General features: G+C 34.5%; 3 protein-coding genes across 7 annotated transcripts; all 3 read right to left on the bottom strand.

The window, feature by feature from the left end:
- Positions 1–16: 16 nt before the first annotated feature.
- On the bottom strand, positions 17–5,365 carry LOC18052222 (protein ACTIVITY OF BC1 COMPLEX KINASE 7, chloroplastic). Of its 2 annotated transcripts, none has more exons than XM_024191871.1 (18): positions 5,259–5,365; positions 4,283–4,861; positions 3,977–4,120; positions 3,650–3,832; positions 3,431–3,518; positions 3,149–3,242; positions 2,763–2,856; positions 2,515–2,569; positions 2,287–2,378; positions 1,979–2,149; positions 1,751–1,807; positions 1,522–1,605; positions 1,336–1,420; positions 1,099–1,160; positions 922–996; positions 631–735; positions 356–497; positions 17–261 (listed from the first exon to the last, which is right to left on the bottom strand). In XM_024191871.1, the coding sequence occupies exons 2-18, from the start codon at positions 4,844–4,846 to the stop codon at positions 188–190; spliced, it is 2,169 nt and encodes a 722-aa protein (XP_024047639.1). In that variant the 5' UTR covers positions 4,847–4,861; positions 5,259–5,365; the 3' UTR covers positions 17–187. The 2 variants fall into 2 exon arrangements, with proteins under 2 accessions (XP_024047639.1, XP_006447817.1); XM_006447754.2 differs by having other exon boundaries at positions 18–261; positions 3,707–3,832; positions 5,259–5,364.
- A 2,796-nt stretch (positions 5,366–8,161) lies between these two features.
- On the bottom strand, positions 8,162–14,481 carry LOC18052221 (protein ACTIVITY OF BC1 COMPLEX KINASE 7, chloroplastic). Of its 3 annotated transcripts, none has more exons than XM_024190419.1 (18): positions 14,465–14,481; positions 12,973–13,545; positions 12,643–12,786; positions 12,342–12,467; positions 12,093–12,180; positions 11,533–11,626; positions 11,004–11,097; positions 10,810–10,864; positions 10,587–10,678; positions 10,229–10,399; positions 9,755–9,811; positions 9,531–9,611; positions 9,300–9,384; positions 9,134–9,195; positions 8,936–9,013; positions 8,748–8,852; positions 8,465–8,606; positions 8,162–8,355 (listed from the first exon to the last, which is right to left on the bottom strand). In XM_024190419.1, exons 2-18 carry the CDS (start codon positions 13,528–13,530, stop codon positions 8,282–8,284), a joined length of 2,106 nt encoding a protein of 701 aa, XP_024046187.1. In that variant the 5' UTR covers positions 13,531–13,545; positions 14,465–14,481; the 3' UTR covers positions 8,162–8,281. The 3 variants fall into 3 exon arrangements, with proteins under 3 accessions (XP_024046187.1, XP_024046186.1, XP_006447815.1); XM_024190418.1 differs by lacking the exon at positions 14,465–14,481 and adding an exon at positions 13,862–14,453; XM_006447752.2 differs by lacking the exon at positions 14,465–14,481 and adding an exon at positions 14,065–14,453.
- On the bottom strand, positions 14,468–20,760 carry LOC18052220 (NAD-dependent protein deacetylase SRT1). 2 transcript variants are annotated; one of them, XM_024190422.1, is made up of 13 exons: positions 20,449–20,760; positions 19,660–19,691; positions 19,478–19,568; positions 19,241–19,360; positions 18,692–18,792; positions 18,445–18,553; positions 18,187–18,266; positions 17,495–17,573; positions 17,118–17,171; positions 16,437–16,542; positions 16,052–16,131; positions 15,769–15,836; positions 14,468–15,148 (listed from the first exon to the last, which is right to left on the bottom strand). In XM_024190422.1, exons 1-13 carry the CDS (start codon positions 20,545–20,547, stop codon positions 15,097–15,099), a joined length of 1,071 nt encoding a protein of 356 aa, XP_024046190.1. In that variant the 5' UTR covers positions 20,548–20,760; the 3' UTR covers positions 14,468–15,096. The 2 variants fall into 2 exon arrangements, with proteins under 2 accessions (XP_024046190.1, XP_024046188.1); XM_024190420.1 differs by lacking the exon at positions 19,660–19,691 and having other exon boundaries at positions 19,478–19,570.
- Between the last annotated feature and the right edge of the window lie 249 nt (positions 20,761–21,009).

The raw sequence follows: 21,009 nt of genomic DNA, 5'->3' as shown, positions 1-21,009 counted from the left end.
CAAAGCAGTTACATTGTACAATGTATACAGCTCCCAATTTACCAACAGAGATCAATTTATTTCCATCCATGTTGCGTATACTAATACAAAGAATAGACCCTCCAGCTTACAGAGATTCCTAGTGTTGTATAAAAATGAGAATCAAGATTTATACGCTTACAAAGAAAATCGATGTGATGGGTTAAATTCATATCATTTTCTCAAATTTGTCAAGCTTCTTCACCCTCTGCATTGATCTTAAAAGTAGTGTAAAGAAAACTCCTGCATTTTTATAAATTTAAGACTGTCAGTAATAGAACCTTGATGAATATGAACTTAGGTTTCAATTGAGAAATATTAGCATCTGAGGGATCACCTGCACCAATGAATGATCCATTTGCAATAATTTGACTGCCTTGACCAGTGAATGTGACCCCCAGATTCAGCAGGGTACCCCCACAAACTGTATACATAGTTGCCATTTGCAGTATTGTTGCTTTTCGAGCTGCTCTTTCAGACTGGTACACATAGTTATAGCCATTCAAAATCAATGCAGTCAAATTATATACAAAGAGAGATTTCAAATGCTGAATCACAGTCCATTTTCTCCATTTCTGTTTGTGAGTTCTGGAACTATTAAGACATGATTACCTCAAGCACCCGTACTCGGAGTTTCAAATCTCCTGCTTCAAGTTGTTTCACAAACTCTTCTATTCGTTGAACCCTGGATGGCATGGACATGGTCGAAGATCTGGCCTGAAAATAGATGGAAATGTTCTTGATACTAACAGTGACGGAAATTCAGCCTTCTCATTTATAACATAATTATCAGAAGAATAACAGGTATTTATTTGTTTATTTTTTAAAAAAAGATTTTTGTTCAGTGTTATCCGTTGGGAAAAAAAAATATGGCAACAGTAGAAAGAATGCAAAAAGCAATACATCATCAGCTTGTTTCCTGATTTGCTCCACTAGCTGTGTTCCAGACTGCTGCTGCTGTTTTAAATCCAATAGCTCCTGCAGGCAGAGTAGAAACAATGAATACCAAGCTATTCAAGTTTCAACCATAGAAATGATTACCAAAACGTGCATGAAAATTCCAAGGGAAGTGAATTTAACCTGTGCATAAGGTGCAGCAACCTTCACAAAGGAAAAATCTGGGTCAAGAATGTTGCCGATACCTGTAACAGGACAATGATACTCAGAATAAAGCAGTAAAATGGCAATGGACTAGCTGCGGTTATCAAATTTTCTGGGTTTAATGAAAAAGTTCAAATATTACATTGCATAAACTTGATATATGGTCTAATGTGATTCAGAAGTGAATTTTTTAAGGCAATGTGAGAGTGAGAGGACCTTCAAGTGTGGAGAATGCCCTTATAACGAAAGTAAAGGTGGATGGAAACCGAAATGGTTGATCTTGAGCTATTGCAAACAAATCCTACAAAAGCATAACAAACAAACAAACAAACAAATAACCTTAACTTACTGATACCACATAAGGGTATTCAGAAACTACATAAATTAAAAAATTAATAGAACCTCTCCAATTGCAGCCAAAGTCTGCTGCTGATCTGGACTCTGGCTTAGCAAATTGTCCAAGAAAAATTGCACGGATCTCCTTACCTAGGAGTAGAATGAACAATTAGTACTACTGTAAGATGGATACTACAGAATAACCACAGAATACACATTTCCTTTTCAATAACCATGCAAGTACACATTTCCATTTCAAATGTTGACACTTGGATGGTGTGGCATGATGACCTACCGATGACATATCTCCTGTGGGTTGAAGTGCTTCGAGATCAATCAACCTTTGGATAACCTGCATAATAGCTGCTCAGTTTCGGCTAACAAGCAAGGAGAAAAAAAATTTGATTTACTTTCATTATAAACAAATTACCCATCCAATTTCAGTAGATGGGTACCAAACTCTTATCAACCTAAATTCACAAAAGAAAAATCAAAGGGAGCAGTTGATAGATCGAAAGTACACCTTTTTGGCATCTTTCTCATAAACTGCATAGAAAAGATCAAGCAATCTTTCACGGGTAAAGGATTTAATCTCCCCCATCATACCAAAATCATAATAGATGAGTGCTTCATCTAAATCGACAGCAAGATTTCCAGGATGAGGATCAGCATGAAAGAAACCAGTTTTGAGTATCTGCACTTTTAGAAAGATACTGTAAACGACTACATTATAAGCGGGGTAACTAACATTACAATTTCACCGTTGTACAACAAATGGAGGTACTTAATAGTCATCAACTCATCATATTGTCAAAACTTAATATCAATTACCTGATTCAAGTACGCTTCAATTGCACGCGATGCAATTTGAGAACGATTATAACCCTGCAAATCTAGTGCTTTCAACTCATTGATCTTAACTCCTGATACAAAAGTAAAAATCTCAATCCATTAAATTTCAGTTTCACAAAATTTATGTGGAACTATACAATGCAAATTCTTGCTATCATTTTGAATTAATACACACACATGCGCGCGCACAGAGGTTTAGGCTAAAACCTGGTACATACTCCAATGTCAACACCTTTGTAGCAGTATAATCCCAAAACACCAGCTACAGAGGGGAACAAAATTCCAGTTAGGAATCCACAAGAGACTCTAAACTTAAAAGACTAGATCTATGCTCACTAGAAATTGCAAAATTAATAAGTTTATAGTCATAATTGATGAGAATTTTGAGAAAATTTTTGCACAACTATTTGATTATGTGCCACTTAATATTTGTAGTCTTGAAGCTAGAAACATACAGGTACCCGGACCCACTTTATATTCCGAAAATCTCGACGGAATCTATCAGCATTTTTTCCTTCATTTATGTAATCGATTTCTTGATACAAAATCCTGAAATCAATAAGATAAGCATAGCACGAGTTAACTGTGTCACACTTCATTGAGACAATTCTAGAACCATCATGTTTCATCAGATCCATTATAACAAAGATCAATAACGCATAAATATATTATATCAAGTTTCATCAGATCCATTACAACTCAATAATGCATAAATATATTATATCAAAATAAAAAAATAATCAACTCAACACAACATGTTATTTACACACATTGATCCTACTTAGTGTTTCATGATCCTAGAAAAATATCTAACAAAAAAGTGACAATACTTAATACTTACGTGGCGCATTCGTCATATATACCAATCCAGTCTCTTGTTGGACCACCAAATGTTTCACTTCTCTGAAAGTATTCTGCAATTAGCTTTAAATTTCCTGTATGGAAAAAGCAGGAATAACGGATAATAAAAATTCACTTCTTCAAGTACAATTAAGAACTAAAAACATTGTTTCAGTTGATGAAATCACATAATAAGGGAAATGAGAAATAAAGCAATTAAATACAATTAAAAGAAACTACAATATCACTACCGTCAAATTGACAGAGCAAGTGCATTACTTACGTAAATCAATGTCAAACAGCCTCTTCAGACCAGGTCTTTGAACCTTCACAACAACTTTCTCTCCATTATGCAGGATTGCACGATGTACCTATAGATGGTATCCTTTGAAATTCAAATTAGCGAATAGGAATCACCTCAAGTAAAACTTAAATAAAATGTCAAGAATTTTAACAATGACAACACTATTCAAGCTTCTTAAGTGAAGTTAAACGGACAAACCAGCTTTAATGTACGATGTTCAATAAGAAAAAGAGGAATGTAACAAGAATCAAACACCTGACCAAGACTAGCTGCAGCAATTGGCCGGTCCTCAAACGTTTTGAAAAATTGCTCAATAGGAGCTCCAAGTTCATTCTTGATGAAGTGTCTTGCTTTCTCTGGAGAGAAGGCAGGAACCCTATCCTGAATTATATTGAATATGAACATAAAATTTATATGAAAAGTAAAAAGTAATACTAGTTATATGGATTACAGGATATCAGCACCTAAAATCAAATGATGTCGGGGAAATTCAATGCTAAATTGTAAAGACAGTAAAAGCAGTACCTGTAACTTGGCAAGCTCATCCACAAACTCACGTGGAAAAAGATCTGACCTTGTTGAAGATAACTGCCCAAGTTTAATAAAAGTTGGACCAAGCTGCAGCACACTCTCCCTTAGCCATGAGGCAGTCTTTCGTCTTCTGTTTTTCTGAATGGAAGATAATTATTAACAAAAAAGCCAGAAGCCCCCCAAAAAAAAAAAAGATTTAAGTCGAAGAGACCAAGAAATGATGAGAAACTTGGCCAAATATGAAATCAGTAATGATAATGACTGATCAAAGTTTGAAGCCAATCTGGCAGCATCATATACCTGTTTATCTTCTGAGAAGCCTCCCAAATAGGCCCATTTGGCATTGTCAAACAGAATACGGATTTGTAATGAAAGGACAAATGACCAAACATCTATAATCCTTTGCCAGGAATTATAATTATCATTAGCCCAACTGAAACTTTCATCCGAGGGCAGAACCTTCAGCTCCTCCACTGGTGGAAGTTCATTTGAACCCTTGCCTTTCAGTGCCTTAACGAGGGCCGAAGTAGAATTTTTCTTAGCTAAACCTGCAACATTAATGACCTGCTTTGTCCCATTGACCATCTTATTAACCTTACCATTGGGTGGATTATTCCTTTTCACCACCTCACTAGCAGGTACCATCTTAACCGATCGTCCATTAGTCCCAACTCTTGAGGGAGATTCAGTTTGCCGCGCTTCAACATGAAACTGAAATGCTTTATTAGTCAAAGTTGGATTACATGTTTTCCTCTCAAAGCTTGATATGGAACTCGAGAAACTAAGATTGTCCATATCTCTTCCTTGGTTTATCAAATCAATATTGTGGCAATAACAGCCTTGTGAAGCCAGTATTGCCGCCATTCAATCGACAAACACCTATGGATTGATATCAATACAGAAATTAGACTGATGCTAAACCAAATAACAATACTAAGAATTAAAGCGAGCAAATGTCAGTTATAATGGGAAACACGAAAATTAAACCATTAACACGACAAATCTGAAGCCAGAACACTCAATGAAATAAAAAAATAAAAAAAAAAACTCAACTGAAAGCAAGATAATGAAACAAAAGAAGAAAACAAATGAGCAATGAATATTCACCCACCAAGTCAATGACTCTTAAGTATTAATTCTAATTATCTAAACATGAATGAACATATATACTAAGTTAGTTAAGAGAACAGAAGAGTTTAAACTTAAAAGACATTAATACATGCAAATTGAATAATGTTTGTTTGAAACTAAAGAGAGCCCAGATGAAGATACTCACAAGAGAAGAAGAAAGAGTAACTATCAAGTCTTAGAAATGAATCTCGAAGCTGAGAGATTTATTGGGTTTTAAGAAAAATGACCAAAAAATTGATTTTTTTTTTATAAGAAAATAAATTGACTAAATAAGTGTTATGAACAAAATGTGGACGAGCAAAAAGAACGTGGACAGCACAGTGGCAGCGTGTCTCCCTTGCCAATTCTAGTTGATTAAGTTACTCAACATATTGTTCGGTCTGATTTTTCTTTCTCTTTTTGTTTGGGTATATTTGTAATTTCATTTTAACGACAAAACTGAAAGTTGAATCTTCACGACAACCATTCAGTTGCGTGGCGGGTTTTATTTTCTTGTCAAGAATGGGTAAAATTATATATGAGTCCCTGATGTTTCTTTAAGCGATGACTTATTTATCCGTATCAACAGGTCCAGGATTATCGCCATTAAAAATTTGAAATGATCATCTTAACCTTGCAATTTTGGACTTCCAAGAGTATATGTAATATAACTTAACTCTAAAGGGTATTTCAGTTATTGCGATTGAAATTATCAAATTGGGGACATATTTGATATAAATGGAAGAACTATTTATTATTATTGGGAAATAATAAACTATTAACCAATAGCGTGGATGTTAAAATAAGATCTATAATAACAATTTAGTGATTTTTTTTTTTTTAAATTTTTGAGAAGATCAATTTAGTGATCTTAAAATAATTTTTTAATTTGGTGCTTTGTGGTTTAGATAGGTTTATGGTGACAGGCAAGTAGGTTGCTTTGCTGAGAATTGTGACATGTTCTAACTTGTAGTTGATATTCACGGTCTATTTGGAATTGAGGTTGGACAATTGTATCTTTTAAGATACAGCTTTCAAGTGTTTGGTAAACACTAACTACTGTAACTTTGAAGTTAGATTGATTTGAATTTACATTTCTGTGATGAAAAATATATTATATCTTTATTAATTTATCAAAATTATTATTTTAAAATTATTATTTATTATATAATATTAACTTTTATTTCATCGTTATTGCTTTTTTCTATAGAAGCTGTAACTTAAAAGATGTAGTACATCAATCCCAAACATAACCTTAATTAAATGGTCAACCTAGCTGTTCAAGGAGTTGACTTGGGTTTAACAAGTTTATGTGGCTGCTTTTCAACTATTTATTTATTTTAATGTTTGCTAAATAGATCATGTTAGCTAATTGGTAGGGCTAATCTTTGTTAACTAAAAGGGAATATCAATAACAATTAATAATATCGACTTGTTTTACACCATTTAGATTAAGTTAAATGATCATGAACAATATCATATTTTTTTACTTTTTTGTTTATCTACAATTAGCTGATAATTAAACTTATTTCAAAATCTAACTTTTGTATATGTCCCTATAATTATACAGGAATTATGTGAAAAGGTCAATTTTTTATGAAAAAAGAAAAGGAAGATTCTCTATAATCATTTTCAACGTGATATTGATTTCTTTTTAGGGAAAAAAAAATGAGTGTTGGACCTTTATAACAAAAAAATAATGAAAAAATAACTACCTACCATTTGGTTTTTTTAATTTGTAAAAAGTACTTCAATTTTTTTCTTTTGAAAGGATCTATCAAAAATTATAGTGCATCACTTTTTCACTTTTCTATTAATGCCGATAGAGGATTTAACAGAATATTAATAAGATGATTGTTTTACACGTGAATGTAAAAAGATTATTTAATCCTATCAAAATGAGGAAAAAAAAGGAAGTAGTTGGGACTAATAAGGGCTACAAAATTAACTATATAGACTTATCAATTACCTAATTTAAAAATATAAAATCATCAAAATAAGTAACCTGGTTAATTTGTAGCTCATTTATAACATAAATTAGGAACCCTTGTTCGTATAAGCCATCCTAAATAACATAACTTCATAAAAAATAATAAATCTTTAATAAACAATAAATAGAAATAGGCATAGTTATTTAAAATACATTCAAAATAATCATAAAATCAATTATGAGAAACTTTGAACATTATAATTTTCTCCCATCAATAGAAAATAATAACATTAAATCAGTTTTGGTAAACTTGGAGTTTATAGTTATTTCTTGTCAATCCAAAATAATAGTATAATTCAAAAAATCCAAACTAACAACCAATAATTTTTTTTTTTCACATTTAGGGGTCGAATAGTCATTCTTTGATATTTTGTTACATCCTTTAATGGCGGTAATAGAAAAGTAAATACATAATACATTATATAAACTTCATATGGAAAACTACAAAACATAAAAAGTTTAGTAAATCATTAGTGGTGTTGGATATTTATCCAAAAATAGTTGATGCATTTTGGCCAACTTTTCATCAGTTTGTTAGATGCTAGCTAGGGCCTTGGATATACAATGAGTTTGCCTTGGTGTAAGTGTACCTAAAAGTGTGAGAAAATTGAATATTTCAACTGATGCATATGCCTTGTTTGCTTCAAATACATGATTTTCGTATCACAAGGTTCGGAACTAGACGAAAGAAAAGGTTGACCTCCCCATTAATATATTGAATGAAAAAAGAAGGCTTCTTGTATGATCACCATCAATATCTAGTTAGGTGTCATACTTCTTTTGACCGTGTTGGCTTTAATATCTGTATGGCTAGGTTCTAGAGAGAATTTGCTAGGTACATGGAAAAGATCAGGAACCTATCATGGAGGTTTCTGATAACTGTCTTCTGATCTTTTTCCACCCGTTTGACATTTTGACAAACCTCAAAACGGTACCAGAGAAAAGAGCCCTTTAGAAGTCGGAATCCTCGGTTGCTTGACTAGATGTAGAATTAAAGTCGAAGAAAGAAACACAGTAATTTAAAGCAACCTATCTAGTTGATGATCTATTTTTCTTTTCCTTTTTGCTTTCACAAGTGATTTTAAGTGTGCAATCTACAATGCTCCCTGGGAGCCATTTCTTTACTTAACAATGTTGCGTATATGTTGATACAAAGAGCAGAATCTAAAGGAATAGAATGAAAATCATAAGTGTAATGTTTATATCATTTTCTCAATTTTGTTAAGCTCCTTCACTCTTTGCATCGACCAAAGAAACAGTATAAAGAAAACTCCTGCATTTTAGGAAATAATAAGACATTCAAGCTACTAGAGCATTGATGAATATGAAATTGGAACTTAATGGAGAGTAATGGCATTGTTTTGTGAAAGGCATAAGCGCACCTGCACCAATGAATGATCCGGTTGCCAGAACTTTATGGGCTTGACCACTAAGGGTGACCCCGAGATTGAGCAGGCTACCTCCAAATACAGCACGAATGGTTGCTATTTGCAGTATTGTTGCTTTTTTAGCTGCTCTTTCTGACTGGTAAATGTAAAATTTTCAATTTAGGAGATTTAAAGGCTGAATGAAGGATCTGGTTTGATAATATGAGAAATAATGGATAATGTATTGAAAAATGAAATAAAACCAACGTTGCATCACCATTAAAAGATGATTAAGTACCTCAAGCACCCGGACTCTGAGTTTTAGATCTCCCGCTTCAAGTTGATTTACAACCTCCTCTATTCGTTGAACTCTGTATGGCATGGATACGGTAGAGGATCGGGCCTGAGAAACATACAAAGGTGATCTCAATACTAGTAATTATTGAAAAATTATCTTAAACTAGAGAAGAAGCAATAAGCATTTACATGATCAATTTGTTTCCTTATATTTTCCACAGGCTGCGTCTTAGCGATCATCTGCTTTTGTCTCATCTCTAGCAGCTCCTGTAAGAAGGAATAATAAGTAGTCTACTCCCAACTATAGAAATGATCACCAAAACGTCATGAAATCCTTTTTTATTTGCAAAGGAGTTAATCATAGATGCCCAGAGAAGTGGATATAACCTGCAAATAAGGTGCAGCAACCTTCATAAAGGAAAAATCTGGGTCAAGCATATAGCCATTACCTGTAAAGAAAAATGAACAGTAAAATTGAAGATTTAAAGATCGATTTGATATATTATTATACTGCGATTTGGGGATGACGTATATGGGGATAAGAATAGAGGACCTTCAAGTGTTGAGAATGCCCTTACAACAAAAGCAAAGATTGATGGAAACTGAAAAGGTTGATCGTGAGCTATAGCAAATAAATCCTGCAGAAAAACGAACAAACTGACAAAAAGCCTTAACAACACATGTGTCGTTAACTTCTGTTTAGTGTTCTTATGCAGGAAGGTACTGCCTTTTCTTTAAGCTTCTATATCACATGAGAAAATTTCCAGTGTCCAGGTTTACACACCTCACCGACAGCAGCAAGCGTCTGTTCCTTATCTGGTCTGCTGAATAAATTGTCCAAGAAAAACTGCACAAATCTCTTCACCTAAGGATAGAATAAACGACTATTAATCTACGAGATGGATCTACTGAAGGATTTGGCAATCCATAATGAATAGAAGGCCACATCAATGTGTAACAATGCCTTTTCTAATGTTTAATATGAAAAAATATGGCATGATGGCCTACCGAAGACAAATCTCCTGTGGGCTGAAGTGCTTCAAGATCAATTAGGCTCTGGATAACCTGCATAATGACTGCTCAGTCTTGGGCCAGCAAGCAAGGGGAGCAAAATTTGATCTACTCGAGTTTTTCTAATCACTTCAATTGCATTTCTGAAATGGGTTATTATTCAAATTATCTAAGCAAGAAAGAAATGATGATCCTTAAAACATAACTGACAGTAAAAAGATTCTGCAGATGGATGTGTGGGGCCCAATGTTCATAACATTCTCAGATAAACATCCAGTTTAAGAATAAATTCTTTCGTGTCTTATGTACTGGCAGAGGGTAGACAAGAGGGTAGACAACTATGATTTCGAATTTGTATAGAGAAAATATCAGTATAAAGTCTGGTATGTTTAGAACTTTACTGTCTAAACTTTAATGGTCAACATCAACTTACAGCAAAAAGAACAGTGACTCAATATATAGAAAGTAGACCTTTTTGGCATTTCTCTCATAAACTGCAAAGAAAAGTTCAAGCAATCTGTCACGAGTAAGAGGTGTGATCTCTCCCATCATACCGAAATCATAATAGATCAGTGCTTCATCTACATCGACTGCAAGATTTCCAGGATGAGGATCAGCATGAAAGAAACCGGTTTTGAGCATCTGCAATTTTGGCAAACTTCAGTAAATTACTATATTATAATTGGGTCAACAAACCTTACTTAATCATGGGGGAACATAATGAATAAGGTCCTGAGGGACTTCGATATTTACATGGTTCATAACAGTCATCATTTCAGAATTAAGAACAAGAAGATTAATCAATTCAGACAGGGTTAAACTTAATAACCTGAATCAAGAATGCTTCAACTGCACGGGAGGAGATCTGAGATCGGCTATAACCATGGAAATCTAGTGCTTCCAACTCATTGATATTAATTCCTGATATAGAAGTAACAATCTAACATCAATTATCACCAACATAAGAAATCTGCGTTTGGTCCCCAAACATACATTGTGAAACCTCCATGGCTTCTTGAACCAAAAACTTTTGTATTGGTTTAGGGTAAAACCTGGTACATACTCCATGGTTAATACCATCGAGGCAGTATAGTCCCAAAACACAAGCTACAAAGGGAGAAAAAGTTAATTTAAGAACTCATAATATGTCTGAAATTCCAGAAAAAAAAATGTGTTAGTGACAATAAAATTGAAGAACTAATGAAAGAAGTGGCAGGAAGGGAGTATTCTTGAGCAAGAAACATACAGGCACTCGGACCCACTTTATATTCCGGAAATCTCGACGGAATCTGTCAGCATTTTTGCCTTCGTTTATGTAATTTAATTCTTGATACAAAATCCTGGAATCAATAGGAGGGTGAGCTGTGAGTTTTAAAAAAGGTAGAAGATTACTGCATTTTAAAATAATTGGAATAGAAGATTACTGCATAAACACATTATAATAATTGGAAAAGAATTGTCATCCCTAAGGTGCCTAGTTGATTAGTCTCTTGCTCCAGAAGTAAGACCAAGGGTTCAATCCATGTTTAATTCAAGGGCTGGGTGCATGAAAAAGAGGACGGAAACAAATTGTCCAACCAAAAAAATTTGTAATAATCCTGTATTGAAAAGTACAATTTGTGGATGCTGAGTAAATTTTGTGTTTTAGTATGGATGTTGAGGTGTCAATATGAAACTATAAGGACCCAGATATATGTTATCATACTTATAGTTTCATCCTTTGAAGTCTTTGAAGAACAAAGCTGGGATAACAATTAATTCAACTTACTACTTACGTGGAACATTCTCTATATATACCATTCCAATCTGCTACTGGACCACCAAATAATCCTCCTTTCTTATAATATTTTGCAACTAGCTTTAAGTTTCCTGTATGCAAGAAGCAGGGACATGAAAGATCAATGCAGCAAACACCAAAAGGACAAAGCCAAGGTTGATTTACTATTTCAGAATACAAAGAAAACTGCAAATCAAATTAACCTCTATATTAATGTGTACATAGAGAGATGCATGGATACACGTACAGGTAACACAAGTACATGAGTAATATTGGTATATTATAATGAAACAATGTATTACCATTGTTGCGCAAATGTTAAAGTAAATGTAACAGGGATTGCTTGCTACCCGACACTTCCTAAATAAATGTACTGAACTGGACGTAACTCTCGCATGGATCAAATATATAGTTACGGAAAAGAAGAAGAAGAACAGTAAAGATTGTCCTAATGGATCCAACCAAGAATATTAAAAAGAAAGGGCAGCTAGTATTTTATAGTGATAAGAATCCAAAGTATCAATTTGGTTGAACTGAGAGAAACAATGCTCTACTCACCTAAATCAATATCAAAAAGCTTCTTGAGACCAGGCCTTTGAACTTTTACAACTACTTTCTCTCCATTATGCAGGATAGCTCGATGTACCTGTTGATATTGTATCCAAATTTGTAAACTTTCTCAAGATGCACTAAGATGTGCTTCTAAATGCTGATAGTGGAACTGTATCTCATTTTTTTCTGATACTATGATAAAGGAAAAAAAAAAAGCTTAAACAATTGGGTGGAAGAGCTAAAGAGAATCAACACCTGACCAATACTAGCAGCAGAAATTGGCTGGTCCTCGAACTTTTTAAACAATTGGTCAATGGGAGCCCCCAGTTCACTCTCAATTAAGCTTCTTGCTTTCTCTGGTGAGAATACAGGGGCCCTATCCTGAATAATGTTAATTAAGAACTTAATATTTAGATGAAAGTTAAGAAGTTGAGATTACATTTCAGTTTAAAATGAAGTGAGATTACATGAATGATTGGATGTGTGCACTAAAAAGCCTAATCATGTTGGGAAAATTTGTATTAGAAAATATATAAAGACAGAAATCAAGAAGTACCTGCAACTTAGCAAGCTCATCCACATACTCACGTGGAAATAGATCGGACCTTGTTGAAGATAACTGCCCAAGTTTCATAAAAGTTGGTCCCAGCTGCAGTATACGCTCCCGTAGCCACGAGGCAGTCCTTTTTCTTCTTTTTTTCTGAAAGAGATACATTTTATAAACACCAAAGTGTGAAAACAAAAGAGTGAAAGACTGAAGTATAAGAAATAAAGAAACGGTCAGAAACTGGGACAAGTAGGAAATAAGTAGTGAAGACAATTGAGTAGGACTTAGAATATCCAATGTTCAGCATTGTATAACACTCTAAATGTCAGCCAAATTCACCTGCTTTTCTTCCATGAAGCCTCCAAAATATGTCCATTTGGTATCATCCAACTGAATACGGATATAGAATGAAATAACAAATAACCAAATATCTATACTTCTTTGCAAGGAATTATAATTCTCGTTAGACCAACTGAAGTTTTGATGTGAAAGTGTATCCTTCAACTCCCCTATCGGTGGAAGTTCTTTCAAACCTTTACCTTTTGGTGTTCTAACCAGGGCTGAAGAAGATTTTCTCTTAACTACACTTCCATTAACGGACTGCTTTGAGCCATTGACTGTATCTATATTATGACTGAGCTGGGGGTGTCTTCCCAATACCTCGCCAATGGGTACCATTTTAACAGGTCTTCCATTGATTCCCAATGTTGAAGGTGACCCAGTATGTTTCATTTGCACTAGAAACTGGAATAATCCATTGGTAATTGTTGGTTTGCATGTTAACCTCTCTAACGTTGATACCGAGCTTGAAAAACTCAGATTTTCCATTGTTTTTTGTTGATTAATCAAATGATTACTGTGGCAACAGCAGCCTTGTGAAGCCAGTATTCCCACCATTTAATCAACAAAAACCTATGTATTGATAACCAATATCAAAATTAGATTGATGCAGAGCTAAGTAATGAAATGCGAAATGCAAGCTAACCAAATTTGGTTTGATCCAAAACAAGTGAAAAGAATTAAAAGAACAATGCACCTTCAATCTAACATCAACTAGCAGATTATATTATGCAGATTTCATTTGCTATAATTAGGATAAAAGAAACCAATGTAGCATTCATAAGATAAGTCAAGCATATAAACTGGAGAGAAGAAGTGAAGGGTTTCAATGGAAACTTATTGACTAACAAACTGAAAGCAAGATAATTAAACAAAAGAAAGAAATTACATTCCAAACCAGATCAAGTCAACATATTTAACAAATGTCCAACAAGAGACCAAACCCAAAATCATTCACCCACGAACTCAAAATCAGTTGCTAATCAACAGAACAGATGTTGCGGTTGAGGGTCAGCATCAAAAAAAAAAAAAAAGTTCAGAAGCTCCATTAAAATTATGTGAAAGTAAAAGAACCCAGACTATGATACTCACGAAACAGAAGAGTCAGCAACAAGCTTAGATATGAATCTTAAGATTTGAAAATTTCATTGGATGTATAGGAAAAACAAACTAAGGGTTTGTCCAACAACTAACTTATTTTTATAGAGGAAAGATATTGACTATACTAGAAATGTAATCAAAAATAGAAAGACGGGGGAAAGTGAGAAAATGGGACGCCAGCAAATGGGCAATTGTCATTTGCAATTCTATAATATTTTTAAATCATTAATTTGTTCAACTCGGAGTTCGGACAAATGGTTGTGCCTTTATGTTATAAATTCTCTAACAACGACAAAAACCGAAAACAACTCCAATATTTGGGTGGGTAAAATAGCCTTTTTGTTTTGGCTTGCATTAGTTAAATAAAAATAATATGATGTTACAGGCTCACAGCTTTGAAGTTCACGATCACACTTAAAAGAACACCAACATGAAGTTGATGACACAGCCGAATGTGATGCACATGGACTGCATTGCCTCTAAATACATAAATATATGAACTCAGATGTGCAAAAAAGACGCAAGTCAAAAATGGATGGCATTGATTTTTCTATATCCAATAGTCATCTTTCTTTTCTGAACTGTCAAAATATTGACCAAAGTGCCATCCCATAATCATAGTACTTACCCAGTACTTAGTATTTACATTGATAAATAAAAATATACATGTTGCTTTAAAAGCAACAGTACATGTAAGCGTCCACTGTGAATCAGTTTTTTGTTATTAGCGTGACAGCTTTTCAAAAATATTTACTCCCGAAAAGCCAGTACACTTAAGTCAGTAGCATTTCAATTTTTTTGGCGGCATTTCGGTATGGCTCACACTATCATTGTGCCTGCTCACCAAGTGATCATTGTTCTTTGGTATGTCTTCAGGGAATCTGGAGCCTTCTGGAAAATTGCAGTACCAGACGATGTTAGTTGCAATGGCACCGACAAAAATATCAGTCCTCGGAGTTAGACGAATTTTTCTTTCAACTAGTGAAACCTGCCCACAGCATTGACTTTGGATTGCTGCATTCCTCAGCTTCCGAACAACGGTGTCCTTATCATGGCTGATGTTATCTGCTTCCTCCTGCATTACATACACAGACGGGAATTAAGTCGATGGTTTTCTGTGACCTTTCCTTGAGAGTGTAATTTCTTCAAAAAGACTAATAGAGCATGTTTACAGATATTACATCCTAATTAATGTTACCATGGACAAATTACTGATTTAAAAAGTTGAACTGATAACGTAGTTTCAATTATGATTTCTTAAATTACTGCATAAGTTTTTCTAGTGACAAGGAGAAATTCCAAGAGGCTAAAAGGATTCATACAGCATTAGTTTGACGTTATACCAAAGATAAAGGAAAAAAGATGAACGGGCATTTGAGGGAGAAGTATATAAGGGAAGTCAACATTGGCGCACCGACAACCACAACCATCACTAAAATTGAGTTTTAGGGCTATGATAAATGGTCTTGTTTTAAGTGTTTCCCTAGTGTGTTCATGCACATGAAGGGGTAAAACAATTAGAATCCCCCTCACAAAACTCATTGGCGAAAGCAGCAGCTAAAATCAAAGAATATGTACAGTAAATTTATTGTGTAACAGTAATATAATATGAAGACAACCAAATTTTATGTCCAATGTGCACAAAATGTGCTATTTCACACCAGTGATTGCAGCACTATTTCTGATGGATGATACCTTTTCAGCTTGAATGGTTGTTTATTCAAAATGGCTGTTTTAAGATCTGGCCTGTCTGAGAAAGAAACCTATATTTCAAATACAGGAGAATTAAATACAGATTCAATCAGAATATGAGCAAGGGAAAAGCAAGCAAAAAGGTAAAGAGTCTTAAAACATAACAGGAAGTGATTGAGAGGGATAACTGGTGCCTTTGTTTGAAGGTTAAACTGTATTCGCAGCAACTGCAAAAAAGAAAATCATCCCTCTAAAGATATTAATATCTAAGGTGAAAAGGAAATACCTCGACTGATTGGACGAAGGGCGATGGAGCTTTGGGTCCGTGAACACTGCCTACCCTGAGAGCCCATTTCACATACTTGTCTGTATTGCTCCCAAAAATCACAAATACAATTAGGCACTCCATTTTATTTTTGATTTATATCACTCACCACACATGGGAGCAATAATAACTAAAAGATAGTCTAAATAAGTATTTTTCCAGCCTTTGCAGCACAGCAGTCATTATTCACTCAGAAAGAAGGTAAAATGCAAGCTTAAGTCACTCACGAATTGTGACAAAACTTCGTAACTTTGAATAAAAAAGCTTGGGATCCCAAATGATGTCTTCCATCAGCAAACCTATTACATATCGATATATGAAAATAAGCAAAAAGCTGGAAAGATACCTGATCGTGATGGCCTAGAGTACTGATCAAGATTAATCTGAAAAAGATCTACTCGAACATAAGGAGGAATCCACAGATTAAGATGATGCATAACCCCTGCAATCACCTGTCGTTTTTCAAGTTACACTTTTGTTGATCAAAAGAATCAAGCCAGTTCGAAGATGTCTGATATGCTTGATGATCTAGCATGTTAAGATAAAAAAGGCACTGAAAATATACTAATGCAACTGATTAATAAGCACTACATACTTTACATATTTCTTTTATAATATACAGACAAAGTTTGGTTCTTTGAAATGTATAATAAATAATACTGCCCTTTGGTTCTATAAAAAAAACCCTTATGCATCCCATAGTAAAATGCAAGGAATGGAAAAAAAATTCAATATGAGCAGGGTCCCATCCTGTAGTTTATTGGTTTATACCAGGAGCTTCTTATGTATTGGTCATGGTACGAATAGGACAGCCACCCTGAGTTACAATGCAGCACTGCAATGATGTTTCAATATGTGCTTCAAAAAAGCCATCCTCTTATTGCATAACAAATGAATTGTCAGAACTTAAAACTATTATGGTGGAATTGACAACGATGAGAGAAAAACATGGAAGCACAAAATATGCAGTAACACAAAAAATTGTTAAGCATTCTATGCTTAGTAATTCAGAATAAGATAACTATACCTTGTCAACAGGAGCATGAACAACCAAACTTGCTTTCTTGTCCTTTGGCGTTTGCTGGACATATAAGTTGAAAAGTAAAGAGAGCAGTAAAAAATGATGCTGACTAATCATATGCATAAAATACTTGCTCTGGATGAGAAGAGAAAGTTAAGTCAATTGATACAAAATTATTTTAATGATCATGAGACACAAGTCTCCCAAGAGACTTATACCAGTAAAGGTCTTTGTCATAGTTTATAATGTGAAAGAAAAGCCCAATAATGTCATGGCCTTAGTACAACCTTGAAGTAGTGATCAGTTACACATAAAGATTTCAGCCTGTACTAAAAAATAGCATAGCAGATTCATGAGTGAAGGAAAAAGAAATAAAGAAATACCTGTAGGTTTACAATTACGATCTTACCCCCACCACGAAGTGATTTTAAAGGAAGGTTGCAAGCTGGAGTAATCTGCAAACTGCACAACAGCAATCTGAATGAAGTACTAAAAGAGACAAAAGAAAAGGAAAATTGCACACAAGAAAATGTTGTTCACATAAAAAGATGACTACTTCTAAGAACCTCGGCTTCAAACAGTCTAAAACCACATGCTGATGGAACCTTAGACATAAAGTTTTAAACTGCTAAAATTCGAGCATCTATATACAATTTTTACTAGGCTGACTAGTAAGTTGTTCCAAATTTACTTGATGACATGTCAAAGAGTTTTGTGTGTAATTACTCCACCACTCTGAAGCATAGCATGTGAACACTTCCTGAGCTGAACTATCAGGTAAAGTTGAAAAAAAAAAGGGGCACAAGAAATGAATAATCCAAAGAATAGCAAAATACTCTTATCAGAAAAAGAGGACGGCTAAATGTGATTTTTAATTACCAGACGATTGCAACAGATAAATGCGGGCTAATGGGGGCATTAATTCATTTATTTTTAAAATATCAACTCCAAAGCGTAGGTAAGAGATTGAAGGGGGAATTAAACTTCCATCTCCACTGCATGATCTAAAGCAAAAAATTACAGCTTTAATGAAGATAACAATGGTGCAGCACAGACATATATTAAGGAAACACACCTGGTACCCAAGCATAGAACAACATCTGCCATCCTACAGTTTTCCTCTGCTGGATTCATCTCTACTGGTGGCAATGCATCCTGAAATAAAAGCAATAAGACTATCAGCAGCATTAACTTTGTTAAGATAACTAAAACAATCTGATTTGTCTTTGTATCAAGTGACTAAATAATACACAAGAAGCAGCAAAGCAGATGGCAAAGCATGAAATCAAGTATTACATTAACAGTGCAGTGTAGAAAAGCAGTAGAAAGTTACCTCCCAATCAAGAACAGTGTCCTTAAGTCTTGACCCACATTTAACGTCAGAACAACGGCGTGGTGTTTTCTTCATACCAATGGTTTCTATCTCAAAATCACGCATATACCTGTACATGTCAAATAAAATTGAATTTCTATACCAACTGAAATCCTAAAGAGAAAGTGAGACAGGGAGAAAGGTTCTTCCAAATGATTAAACCAAAATACTGAAGCACATTGTGAACAGGAAAAATAAGTAAAAGTACTCTACTCCACAAGATGGGCAAATTTCTCGAAAAGAATTGCCGTGCAACTCAGCAAGTTTCTCCCTTGGTATTCCAGAACACAGATGCAGGCTATCGACATTCTGAAAATTGAAAATGAAACAAATATCAAAAGCATCAGAGCATGAAGTGTCTAGACATATGGAATGGTAGGTAAGAAAAAGTAACCATCTCAGGCTAATATCTCTTGCAGGTTAATGATCATAAGGTTCAATTTGTGCCACATATCTATGCGTTAACTTCAGTCAATAGAAGACCTTTAATTGAGAAGCCACAAAATTAAACCAATTACCAAAAACTTTAACTCAAGCTTTTCTATCAGACTGTTAGAAACAATTAAGTAGAGATTTAATCTATATCCTTCGGTCAGCACTAATATTTAGCCATTGACCCAAATGTCTAAGAAGTTTATGTAAAAAGACACAAAGGATTAAAAGAAATAGTCAACATGTAAGTTCATATTAAAATTTTCAGAGTACAATAAAATGGAAAATTGAACAATATATTGATGGGAAGATGCATGAATCAAACCTGGCTTATAACAAACTTTAAGATGCCGGCTTTCTCAAGTTCAACCAAGGCCATATGGGTAATACTTGGCATTGCACGATCAAATGGTAGTGATGCTTCAGGCACACCTTTGCCTTCACGCTGCAATTCAACATGTAACAGTCATTGTAACTGCCAAAATGCACCATGTTTATGTGTTTGTGTGTGTGCAACTGAAAGAAAAACCAACTACTAAAAATAAAAAACAGTGATTCTCACTTGAAGCGTCCAAACTCCTTTGGGACCTCTAAAATCAGGAATCCCACAAGAAGTTGATATCCCTGCACCTGTAAATGCCACCAGATGCTTACTCTGCAAGTGCAGGAAAAGAAAACTTAAAAAAGGCTTTGGTTATTAATCCTGCAAGTCAACAATATGATAGGATTCTTAAGGAGTTCCGCAGCTTCTTTATCATTACTGCAAGCTCTGCAATCTACCATTAAACAGAAAAAGATACTGATGTCAGCCAAATCATGTCAAAATCTACAATCTCCTGGTGCTCAAAAGAACTCCTCATGCAAACAAAACATTGGAAGCTTACGTGTTTTGTTTTGAACAAGACAAGCAACGAAACAAAATTTTCAGAAAATAGCCAGCGCACATGGAATTGTGATCCAGAAGTTCCATACATCACAAAACACACACGCCTTCCTTCGCAATCAAAATAAAATGACTTAGAATCCTAAATATAAGACTCAAAATTTTCATTACCAAGAAAACCATGTTGTATGTTAAGGATTACTTGCTAGAGATTATCTAGCTAGAGATCATCAAAGGTTTTCATCACCCTTACTAGAATTACTTGCTCCCCTGCTCCATCCCTAACATCTAATAATCTTGTAAAACAAGAATTTCAAAGCACACACTTCTTTAAAACCCTAACTTCCTTTATCAGATATCAACAGATGCACTACCCAATTTTTTTATTAATTTTTTTTAAATAAAACCACTTCTTGCACCACAATCATCGCCATATAATAAACAAACACAAAAATGCAAACAAACCCACGAATACAAATCACACACAACCCATTACAGCATGCATGCCACATTCAAATTTGAGCACATTTTTACATGAGTTTTAAATTCAAGAATTTCAAGAAACACAAGAAAGTACAAAACTTTAAAGCAAGAACAAAAAATGAACATGCAAAGAAGTAACAAGAAGTTTGAACGAAAAAAGAGTACACTTTTTGTTGTAACAGGTGAGGTGGGTCGAAAATTTCGGACATTCCAACACTGCCCACATCTTCTCTGTAAGAAAGCTTCTCTGCATAACCCAAAGACATGTCTTTAATTTTTTCTGAAACAAGCAATTTTTGTTCTGCTGGGTTTGTTTTTCTCTGTGAGATTCACTTGCTTTTGCTTTTGCTTTTGCTTTGCTTACATGGCACCAGAGCTATTAAGAATGTGCTTTTGCGTTTTGATTTCTTTAAAAGTTTGTTCAACATTTTCAAGAACTAGACAACAAAGCAATAATCGCTTTCTAATTCTTTACGATGCGTTTGTGTTTCTGTTTGGCATTTGCTAACTATAAGAAGTTACGTATTTACCCCTTCATTTCCCGGGAAAAGTGCGACAACAGTGTAGCGGGGGGCGCGTGCTGTGTGTGCGATTCGTGTTTCGTTTTGTTCCGTGTGAAAAGTGCCGATTGCGCCCGGTACACCTTCATACTTCAAAAATTATCTCAATACCCTAAAATCTATTTTTGCCAAAAATTTCATCGATACTCTTTAAAAATTAATAGGAAA

The sequence above is a fragment of the Citrus clementina genome, unplaced genomic scaffold (assembly GCF_000493195.1).
Source record: "Citrus clementina cultivar Clemenules unplaced genomic scaffold, Citrus_clementina_v1.0 scaffold_2, whole genome shotgun sequence".
Taxonomy (NCBI): domain Eukaryota; kingdom Viridiplantae; phylum Streptophyta; class Magnoliopsida; order Sapindales; family Rutaceae; genus Citrus; species Citrus x clementina.
This window is presented reverse-complemented; position numbering and strand designations above follow the sequence as displayed.

What these genes read in the sequence shown, in the direction of transcription:
- LOC18052222 (XM_024191871.1), bottom strand. Translation starts at nt 4,846, where the DNA reads ATGGCGGCAATACTGGCTTCACAAGGCTGTTATTGCCACAATATTGAT. An exon ending in TAAAGTGGGTCCGGGTACCT is followed by an intron (nt 2,570 to 2,762) that starts GTATGTTTCTAG and finishes TCCCCTCTGTAG; the next exon opens with CTGGTGTTTTGGGATTATAC. An exon ending in TCAGGAAACAAGCTGATGAT is followed by an intron (nt 736 to 921) that starts GTATTGCTTTTT and finishes ATCTATTTTCAG; the next exon opens with GCCAGATCTTCGACCATGTC.
- LOC18052221 (XM_024190419.1), bottom strand. Translation starts at nt 13,530, where the DNA reads ATGGTGGGAATACTGGCTTCACAAGGCTGCTGTTGCCACAGTAATCAT. An exon ending in CCACAGGAGATTTGTCTTCG is followed by an intron (nt 9,612 to 9,754) that starts GTAGGCCATCAT and finishes TTCTATCCTTAG; the next exon opens with GTGAAGAGATTTGTGCAGTT. An exon ending in TAAGGAAACAAATTGATCAT is followed by an intron (nt 8,853 to 8,935) that starts GTAAATGCTTAT and finishes TATGTTTCTCAG; the next exon opens with GCCCGATCCTCTACCGTATC.
- LOC18052220 (XM_024190422.1), bottom strand. Translation starts at nt 20,547, where the DNA reads ATGTCTTTGGGTTATGCAGAGAAGCTTTCTTACAGAGAAGATGTGGGC. An exon ending in CTCACCTGTTACAACAAAAA is followed by an intron (nt 19,692 to 20,448) that starts GTGTACTCTTTT and finishes GTTTAATGGTAG; the next exon opens with ATTGCAGAGCTTGCAGTAAT. An exon ending in CCTTCGTCCAATCAGTCGAG is followed by an intron (nt 15,837 to 16,051) that starts GTATTTCCTTTT and finishes TTTGAAATATAG; the next exon opens with GTTTCTTTCTCAGACAGGCC.